The sequence below is a fragment of the Nerophis ophidion genome, linkage group LG07, assembly GCF_033978795.1.
Source record: "Nerophis ophidion isolate RoL-2023_Sa linkage group LG07, RoL_Noph_v1.0, whole genome shotgun sequence".
Lineage (NCBI taxonomy): Eukaryota > Metazoa > Chordata > Actinopteri > Syngnathiformes > Syngnathidae > Nerophis > Nerophis ophidion.
This window is the reverse complement of record NC_084617.1, coordinates 30,998,970-31,010,336: the sequence shown is the minus strand read 5'-3', so window position 1 is coordinate 31,010,336 and position 11,367 is coordinate 30,998,970. Positions and strand designations below refer to the sequence as shown.

The window sequence follows — 11,367 nt, the reverse complement described above, 5'->3', positions numbered from 1 at the left end:
GTTGTGATATGCACGCTCTGAAAGTAAACGTTAAGAACTCAGCCAACACTCCTCGTCTGCATTATTCATAAATAGACAGACAACACAAATACTCCGCTTCTTCACAGGCCGCTGGATGTAGCCGGCAAAGTATTCCCATGCTAGCTAGCCGGTCTAGCAAGCACGCGTCATTCAGTCCAAAACGGCCCGATCTATCCACATCCAGAATTGTCTGGCGGTCGTAAGTGATCCCAGAGTGACCACGCTGTAAGCCAGCCATGAAATTTGCAGAATTGTCCGGTATTTTTGCCAAATGTTCCATCTTTACCAAGAGCCCCTCCACGCCGAGGCGTTGCCATCTTGCAAAGAAAAGGCGTTAACAAAATAAAAGCATGTAAACAACATACGCAAATGTGCGATAAAATAATTGTCGGCGTTAATAGATTGATGAGTTAACTCGTAATTAACGCATTAATTTGCCCACCCCTAGTTTATATGTATGTATTTTTGTGTATATATGTATGTATGAATGTGTATATGAATGTATTAATGTATATATGTACGTATTTACGTGGATATATGCATGAATTTATGTATTCATTTATGTATTTGTGTTTATATGAATGTATTTATGTGTATATATATGAATGTATTTATTTATATATGTATGTATCGATGTGTATGTGTATATTTATGTATATGTATGCATTTATATGTATATATGTACATATGTATGTTTATGTATGTATGTATTTATGTATATATGTGTGTATTTATGTAACGGGATACTCCGACGTAGTATGTGAAGCAGTAGTACACGGTGCATGTGTTGTAGTATTACCAGTAAAGTATTCGGGTGCCTGGGAGCAGAAGGCTTCTTTTATTGTGTCGCTGACAGATCGGTGCCGATATCAGATTGATGGGCGGCCTGATTGAAGTCTCTTTGTCGTGCACGTGTCACGTTGAGTGATGGATGGGGCGCGTGCGCGAATGAGACCGCGCGCACGAAAGCCCTCCTGCCCGCTGCGCGCGCACTGTTCCCTCGTGCGCGCGCCCACACACCGGTGGCCCCTCGATCACCCGTGGCGACGTGACGTCACGTGACCCGCGGCGGATGTTAGACGGCAAGAGAAAGAGAGAGATTGTGTGTGTGTGTGTGTGTGTGTGTGTGTGTGTGTGTGTGTGTGTGTGTGTGTGTGTGTGTGTGTGTGTGTGTGTGTGAAAACGTGACTTCACTCCTTTCTCTCCTCTCGCGTTGTTTTGCAGCATCACGAGATCTTGGATTCTACAAACAATTGATTTCCTGACATTGACGAAGTCACAATCACACACACACACACTTTCCCCCCCACACACACCCACGCACACACACGCCCACGCACACGGACACACGTGAAGCAGGGACATAATTGATGTTCCTGCACAACATTTGTTGGCGTGAAAAGATTCATGCGTAAGATTCGGCCTTGATGGACTCCTCTGACATGAACTCCTTCGCGCAATATCCGGTTTATAATCGACCTTATTCGTCCCCCAAGTCAGGCTATCATCTTCACCATTCTCATCACCCCCACGGCCTCGTGGACCAGCTCAATGTTCCGCTGCAGAACTCGCACCGTGGAGTCAGCGGGCCGGCGGGCTACGACATGTACGGCTCGGCGGAGGCCGCTGACGCGCATGAGCAGCAGCATCTTCTTCACCATGGCTACCAGCATCATCTTCATCACGGAGGAGTATTCCCGCTGTGTCAGAACGGAACGTACGTGGAGCAGGCCTGCACCTCAGACGCAGACTTCCCGGGTCCCGCCGTCCATCAGTTCTTCCCGGAGGAGCCCTTGCAGGCCTGCTCCTCTTCCTCCTCCTCCTCCTCCTCCTCCTCCTCCTCCTCCTCCTCCTGCTCGTCCTCCTTCTACCATCACGCAACTTTCCCCGCCGTCGGCCCGACCTACGGCGCCTTGGCGGGAAGCTACTGCGGGAACCAGGGCGCGCATTTCCCGCCACCCGTGGACGCGGCGGGTTATCTGCAGGGCCTTCTTCCCGCGGGAGGCTTCGGAGAATCACCTGGTGCGTGTCAGGAAAGACTCAGGGAGGAGGAAGAACTTCTTCATCACGGACCAACTTTTGAGTGGATGAAGGTGAAGAGGAACCCGCCTAAAACAGGTGATGTACTATTGTCATCATTCATTCATGTTGATGTGTATTATTATCACCAGCAATCACTCATGTTTATTATTATTCATTTGTGTTTTTATCACCAACATTCATTCATGTTTACAATTATTATGTATTTAATCATCATTATTGTCATTCATTCATGTTTATTTTTATTAATTTGTATTATTATCATCAGCATTCATTAATTATTATTATTATTATTATTATGTATTCAATCACCATTATGGTCATTCATTCATGTTTATTTGTATTAATTTGTATTATTATTATTATCAGCATCTATTCATGTTTATTATTATTATTATTATTATTATTCTTATTATTGTTATTATTATTATGTATTATTATTAATATCAGCATTCATTCATGTTTATTATTGTTCAGTTATATTATTATCATCAGCATTCATTCATGTTTCTTATTAATATGATGTATTATTAGTATTGTTATCATCAGCATACATTCATGTAAATTATTAATATTTTTATTAAGTACTTTTAGCATCATTATTATCATTCGTTCATGTTAATTTGTATTACTTTGTATTATCATCAGCATTCAATCATGTTTATTATTAATATTATTATTATGTACTATTATTTGTATCATTATTATTATCAGCATTCATTCATGTTATTATTATTATTATTATTATGTATTATAATCATCATTATTGTCATTCATACATGTTTATTCGTATACATATGTATTATTAACATCAGCATTCCTTCATGTTTATTATTATTATTATGTATTATTAATAATATCAGCATTCATCCATCCGTCCACTTTCTACCGCTTGTCCCTTTTGGAGTTGCGAGGGGTGCTGGAGCCTATCTCAGCTACATTCGGGCGGAAGGCGGCGTACACCCTGGACAAGTCGCCACCTAATCACAGGGCCAACACAGATGGACAGACAACATTGACACTCACATTCACACACTAGGGCCAATTGCCAATCAACCTATCCCCAGGTGCATGTTTCTTGCGACCAGAATATAACAATTAGACTGTATTAATCAGAATGTAAAAATCTAACTGTAACAATCAGAATATAGCACGGGTAGACAGACAAGATTTACACTCACATTTACACACATTCATGTTTAGTATTATTCATATTATCATCAGCATACATTCATGTTTATAATTAATAATATTATTGTGTACTTTTAGCATCATTATTATCATTCATTTAGGTTCATTTTGATTCATTTGTATTATCATCAGCATTCAATCATGTTTATTATTAATATTATTATTATGTACTACTATTATCATCATTATTATATTAGCATTTATTTATGTTTATTTTTATTAATTTGTATTTTTATCATCAGCATTCATTAATGTTTATTATTATTCATATGTAGTGTTGGCATCAGCCTTCATTCATGTTTATTATTATTCAATTGTAATATTATCATCAACGTTCGTTCATGTTTATTATTAATAGTATTTTTATGTCCTATTATCATCGTTATTATCAGCATTCATTTATGTTTATTATTAATAGTATTATTATGTAATATAGTCATCATTATTATTATCAGATTTCATTCATGTTTATTTTTTATTCATTTGTATTATTATCATTAGTGTTCATTCATGTTTATTATTATTATTATTATGTATTATTTATATTATCATCACATTCATGTTTATTATTATTATTATTATTATTATCAGCATTCAATTATGTTAATTATTAATAATTATATTATGTATTATCATCATCATCATCATCATTTTTATTATCAGAATTCATTCATGTTCATTTTTATTCATTTGTATTATTATCATCAGCATTCAATCCTGTTTATTATGATTATGATTATTATTATTATTATTATGATTATCAGCAGTCATTCATGTTTATTATTATTATTATTATTATCATTATTGTTATTAATATCATGTGCTATTATCATCAGCATTCATTTTTTGTATTATTATTATGTGCTATTGTCATCAGCATGCATTTGTTATTATTATTATTATTATTATTATTATAATTATGATCAATATAATTATTGTTGTCATTGTTCTGTCAGGAGCCCTCAGCGATTATTATTTTTTAATGTGTGACACATTATTTGTCTGCTCAGCATTTTCTTATTTCCCACATTTGAATATTCCAAACCAACAAAAACAACAATGAAACACTAAGCATTAGCTGAGATAGGCGCCAGCGCCCCCCGCGACCCCACAAGGGAATAAGCGGTAGAAATGGATGGATGGATGGATGATTTTTATAATAATATTAATTTAACTGTCTTTATTTACATCAGAGACAAAAGGTGTTTATCAAACCAAGCAAAAAGTTAAAGGGTGTTTTTATTATTTCTTTATGTGTAAAGCTTTTTGGATTACAGTAAAAACAATAAAACCTTTTTTTTTTTCATAATTGTTTCAACATTCTGGCTGAACATTTTTTTAGCTGTTATATGTCAAATGTTCTTACAGCAAGAAAGTAATTATTATGCATATTTTTATAAATTTTATAATTTTACATTCAGGAAGGATTACCACAAACTTCTTGTCTGTTTATGTTACATAAAGATCAGTAACGTATTATGTTCAACAAACGACGTAAACATGCATTGTTAAATACATGTTCACATTTTAGGAGAACTTTGAATGATGTTGTTGAACATTTTCAGAATAGAACACAGGATGAAGTTGTTAGGCAGCAAAAATTTATCAACAAAGTCCTTTGTAAACGATTGAACAAAATATAAAATAGAACAACATAATACAATGGAAGAGTATTTACAACAGTATTATTTTTAAAATCATACAAAAAAAAACAAAATAAATTCAATCGTGCAAAAAAATTATTAAAAAAAACACTCAAAAACGCGAGAGATAATTTAAATCCCTAAAAAAATGGAAGAACTTATTGACAAACAATATAACAATATACAAGTTTATTAATATCAACAATTTGCCATCACCATGAAAACACCAAATATTGATCCAAATAAATATACAACATTACTGAAAATTATCATGACGAATATCATGTAATTGTGTTAGTATCAATCCGATATTAATTTGTGCAACACAAACGCCAAAACTAAAAATAGGAAAATGTCATCAAACAAACATGCCAGAAAAATGCTGCGGATTCAAAATGATGATGATTAAAAATGCTAAAATCACTAAATGCTGCAAGAAACCTTTCAAAAGAAAAATGCTTCAAAGGACAAACACACACAGTCATCACAGGACAATAGACGGGTGGATATAACGACGGTTAAAATCAGGCACTTTGAAGCCGTTTTTCGGGATATTGCGTGATGGGTAAACTTTTGAGAAAAACTTTGAAAAATAAAATAAGCCAATGGGAACTGATTTTTTGGGGTTTTAACCCTTCAGAAATTGTGATAATGTTCCCCTTTGAACACAGAACCAAATAGAAGTTAGCCAAGCTACAGCAGGAAGTTAACCACACTACCAGGAAGTTAACCAGGAAGTTAGCCAGGCTAAAACAGGAAGTTAACCACACTACCAGGAAGTAGGCCTGGCTATTCCAGGAAGTTAACCACACTAGCAGGAAGTTAACCAGGAAGTTAGCCAGGCTATAAAAGGACGTTAAACACATTACCAGGAAGTTAACCATGAAGTTAGCCTGACTATACGAGGAAGTTGGGCTTGCTAAACTAGGAAGTTAGCCTGGCTATACCAGGAAGTTAACCAAGAAGTTAGCCAGGCTAAATCAGGAAGTTAACCACGATAAACCAGGAAGTTAGCCAGTAAGTTATGCAGGCTATTAAAAGAAGTTAAACACATTACCAGGAAGTTAACCATGAAGTTAGCCTGACTACACGATGAAGTTAGGTTTGCTAAACTAAGAAGTTAGCCTGGCTATACCAAGAAGTTAACCACACCAACAGGAATTTAACCAGGCGGTTAGCCAGGCTAGAAAAGGAAGTTAAACGCATAACCAGGAAGTTAGCCATGAAGTTAGCCTGACTACACGAGGAAGCTAACCACGCTACCGGGAAGTTAATCAAGAAGTTAGCCATGCTAAACCAGGAAGTTAACCACGCTAAACCAAGAAGTTAACCACACTACCAGGAATTTAACCAGGAAGTTAGCCTGGCTATACCAGGAAGGTACCCACACTACCAGGAAGTTAACCAGAAAGTTAACCATGCTATACCAGAAAGTTAGCCAAGGTAAACTAGGAAGTTAGACATGCTGTACCAGGAAATTAGCCTGGCTATACCAGGAAGTTAACCACACTTCCAGGAAGTTAACCAAGAAGTTAGCCAGGCCGAACCAGAAAGTTAACCACACTATCACGAAGATAGCCAGGAAGTTAGCCAGGCTATACTAGGAAGTTAAAACGTTATACCAGGAAAAGCATCTCCAAAAAAGTTATTAGAGGGAAGAGAATACTGGCTACATATAACAACATAATTGCTAAGTTAGTAACACTCATCTCTTCTGCTCTGTCTTCTTATTCTCTGGCAGAGCAGGTGATTATGATGTGCTAACAAGCCCCCTTCTGTCGTGGCTGGATTGGCAGACAGCCCCGTGATAAAGTGTTGATGATTGTTTGTGTTGTCGTGCAGTCCAAGTGTAGACTGGCAAACAGTCCTGTGATCAAGTGTTGATGACTATTTGACTTTGTGTTGTCATGCAGTCAAAGTGTCGGACATGAACAACGCCAATATGCGCACCAACTTCACCACGCGGCAGCTGACGGAACTGGAGAAGGAGTTCCACTTCAGCAAGTACTTGACGCGAGCTCGACGTGTGGAGATCGCCGCCACGCTGGAGTTGAACGAGACGCAGGTGAAGATCTGGTTCCAGAACCGACGCATGAAGCAGAAGAAGCGCGATAAGGAAGGAACGTCTGTGGGCATCGCGTCCTCTTCTGCTATTTCCTGTCAGCGCAGCAAGGAGCAGGACACCGACCAATCATCTGCCTCCTCGTCACCAGGAACCTCCCCTGAGTCCTGACAAGAACACTGTGTTACATCATCGCTTTGATGACAAGACGAGTTACATCCTCGCGTTGATAACACGCCATGTTACATCATCCCCTGGATGGCACGACATGTTACATCATTGCCCTGGCGATACAACGTGTTACGTCATCGCTTTGATGAAAAGCCATGTTACATCATCACTTTGATGACACGCCATGTTACATCGTCGCCTGGATTACACAATGCGTTACATCATCGTTTTGATGACAAAACATGTTACATCATCGCCTAGGAGATATATGTTACGTCATCGCTTTGATGACACAACGTGTACATCATCACTTTTGTGGCACGCCGTGTTACGTTATCGCCTTGATGACAAGGTATCTTAAACCATCACCTCAATGACACGACATGTTACATCATTGCTTTGATGACACGTCGTGTTACATTATCGTCTTGATGACTTGTCGTGTTACATAATCGCCTTGATGACACGTCACGTTACATCATCGCTTTGATGACACAACGTGTTACATTATTGCTTTGATGACACAAAGTGTTACATCATCGCTTTGATGACACCATGTTACATACTCGCTTTGATGACACAATGTGTTACGTCATTGCTTTGATGACACAACGTATTGCATCTCTTTGATGACACAACATATAACATAATCGCGTTTATAACAGTGTGTTACGTCATCTCTTTGATGTAACACAACATCATCGCCTTGATGACATGTTATGTTACATCATCGCTTTGGTGACACGTGTTACATCATCGCATTGATGACACAACTTGTTACATCATTGCTTTGATGACACAACGTGTTACATTATCGCCTTCATGGCGCGGCGTGTTACGTCGTTGCTTTGATGCCACGTCGTGTTACATCAGCGCCTTTTTGACACAACGTGGTACGTCATCGCTTTGATGATATGGTGTGTAACATCATCGCTTTGATGACACATCGTGTTACATCATCATCTTGATGACACAACATGTTACATAATCGCATTCATGACGCGGCTTGTTACATCATCACTTTAATGACACGTTGTGTTACATCATCGCCTCATCGCCACTCAGGATGTCTCACTTTGTGCACTTACACTTTTGAGTGCATATTGTAAGAAGTACACACCGTAAGAAGTAAACACTGTAAGAAGTAAACACTTTAAGAAGTAAACACTGTAAGACGTACACACTGAGTAATGAGTACACACTGTAAGAAGTACACGCTGTAAAAAGTACACACTGTAAGAAGTACACGCTGAATGATGAGTGCACTGTACTCGGTGGTCACCATTTTGGTGTCAGCACTAATGTGAGTGGTTGCAATTCAGCGTTAAAAAGGTAGAAAAGTATTTAAATGTTTCCAGTAGGACTTTTTTTATTTGTAACAATTTGTGAAAATTGTGGGTCAATTTGGAATGGCGATGTGAATCATCTTTCCATGCACTCGTTAAACACACACTTTTGACAAAAGTTGTTTCTCTAGCAACTCTCAGGATGTCAGACATGATTTCATTTCTTTGTCATCACATTCATCAGCAATGTGGAATATTTATAAAGTATTTTCACTCATGAGGTTATTTAAAGAAAAAAAAAATGTTGAGGGAGTTATTACCAAAATATTGTTTAGTTTTTAGTATCTTTGGAATACAGAAGTATTAATATTCTCTATAAAACTAATATTCACAATGAAATGAATATTCACAATAAAATTAATATGCACAATAAAATTAGTATTCACAATAAAATAATATTCACCAAAAAAATTGATATTCACGTGTAAATTAATATTCACAATAAAATAATATTCACCATGAAATTGATATTCACATTAAAATAAGATTCACAATTAATTAATATTCACGATAAAAATTATATTGTACATTCAATCTATATTCACAATAAAAATTAATATTCTCAATTAGATTGACATTCACAATTACATTTATATTCTAAATTAAATTAATATTCACAGTAAATTAATTTTCACAATAAAAGTAATATTCACGATGAAAAGCAGAATTTGTACAAAATAGAGACGACTAGTTTGAAAGTGAGTGATTATTTTTTAGTATAAGGAGGTTTGTATGATGACTTTTGTGGTGTATACAATTTGCCTAAGATATATATATATATATATATATATATATATATATATATATATATATACATATATATATATATATATATATACATATATATATATATATATATATATATATATACATATATATATATATATATGTATATATATATATGTATATATATATATATATGTATGTATGTATATATATATATATATATATATATATATATATATATATATATATATATATATATATATAGTAGTACCTTGGGATAAAATATTAGTTAATTGCTCATGCTTTGAAAATTAAATTAAATTGGTGCTTGTCCTTTTTGGTAATAAATATTGTAGACAAAAAATACAAAAACAGTACAGTAGTTTTGTACAGTATTTACCTTGGAGAGTGGACTTGTACATTATCTCTTTCCATCAGCAGCTTCTCCATATTTTCATGGATAAATGTTTACGTTGACGTCCTGGGCTGACGTTATGGACTCATCGTGATTCAGTACGGTGCAGACAAGCGGCGCTACGTTCCAACAAGTTAGCTAGCTACATGCTTTTCGTGTCAGCTTTTATCCCGAGGTACTACACAAATATCCAAATAGTCTTTGATGTGCGCTAACAGGACTTTTAAATCAATCATTCTCCAATTAGTCCTGACAAACTCTCTAATTGATCTCCACCATTTTAGTACGACTCAGGGATTTCCAGTGTGTGTGTGTGTGTGTGTGTGTGTGTGTGTGTGCGTGTATGTGTCTGTGTGTGCGTGTGTGCGTGTGTGTGTGTGTGTGTGTGTGTGGATCAATGACCATGATTGGATGATTAGTACTTGCGATATTTCTGTGTATTGTCATTTACAATATGAGAATAAATACTTTTTTATTCACTTTTCAATGGGAGATTCGCCTTTGTCGTGATTGTCGTTATAGTCTGTGATTGTCCAGCAGGGCCGCCTAACTCCTTGTAGCTGAGGGCCACATTGCATGATGGCCAGCCCTCAGAGTTTATTCATTATTTTTTATTTAGGCAGCCAAAAACGTGTTTAATCAATAAATGTCAACAAATTACAGTTAAAACTGACCATTTACTACAATTGTATTTTAAGTAAAAAATACCAAAACAAACCAAAATAATAACAATAATACTAACTTAGACTTAGATTTAGACAAACTTTAATGATCCACAATGGCAATTGTTCCATTATTAAAGTTTGTCCAACTCCAAATCTAAGTTGTTACTATTATTATTATTTCGGTTCGTTTTGGTATTTTTTGCTGTTTTCTCTCTTTCATTATTCTTATTATATCATTTTGACTTTTAGGGCAGAAAATAGAAGTATGATGTATGCAAATATGTTGTATCGGAAAGGAATGTCTGATGCTAAATAAGTAAAAAGAATAGCACAAATTACTTAAATCATGAACAGAAAAACCTGATGTAGGTAAACAAATTAAATATGATGAAATTAAAAATGTTATTTTTGGATGAATATAAAAGTAAATAGTTGTTATTTGCACATAGCTTTGTGGATTAAAAAATAATAAATAAAGATATACCAGGAAGTTAAAAATGCTATACAGGAAATTAGACATGTTATATTAGGAAGTTAGCCATGCTACACAGGAAGTAAGACAAGCTATAACAGGAAGTTAGACATGCTATACAGGAAGCTAGACATGCTATACTAGAAAGTTAGCCATGCGATACCAGGAAGTAAGACATGCTATACTAGGAAGTTAGACTTGCTATACCAGGAAGTTAGACATTCTATACTAGGAAGTTAGACATGCTATACTAGGAAGTTAGACATGCTATAATAGTTTTTTGGAAGACAGGAACAAAACAGAGCTGTGTGTGGGTGCCTCGTGAAAAAGAGCAATACATGCGTTCATGTTAGCGTCTCTAAAAGTGCAGAGGAGAGGGAATACTGGTTACATATAGAAACATAATTGCCAAGTTAGCAAGACTCATCCCTCCTGCTCCGTCTTCTTATTCTCCGGCAGAACAGGTGATTATGATGTGCTCACACGCCCCGTTCTGTACAGTCTGGACTGGCAGACAGTCCCGTGATCAAGTGTTGATGAGTGTCTGTCTAGTCGTGCAGTCAAAGTGTCGGACGTAAACAACGTCATATTTTCATGGATAAATGTTTACGATGA

At 36.1% G+C, this 11,367-nt stretch overlaps 1 protein-coding gene across 1 annotated transcript; it reads left to right on the top strand.

Annotated features, from left to right (window-relative positions):
• Positions 1 to 1,463: 1,463 nt before the first annotated feature.
• Positions 1,464 to 9,098, top strand: LOC133556897 (homeobox protein Hox-B1a-like). Its single transcript, XM_061907249.1, has 3 exons — positions 1,464 to 1,795; positions 1,856 to 2,139; positions 6,809 to 9,098. The coding sequence occupies exons 1-3, from the start codon at positions 1,464 to 1,466 to the stop codon at positions 7,126 to 7,128; spliced, it is 936 nt and encodes a 311-aa protein (XP_061763233.1). The 3' UTR covers positions 7,129 to 9,098.
• The last annotated feature ends 2,269 nt before the right edge of the window (positions 9,099 to 11,367 follow it).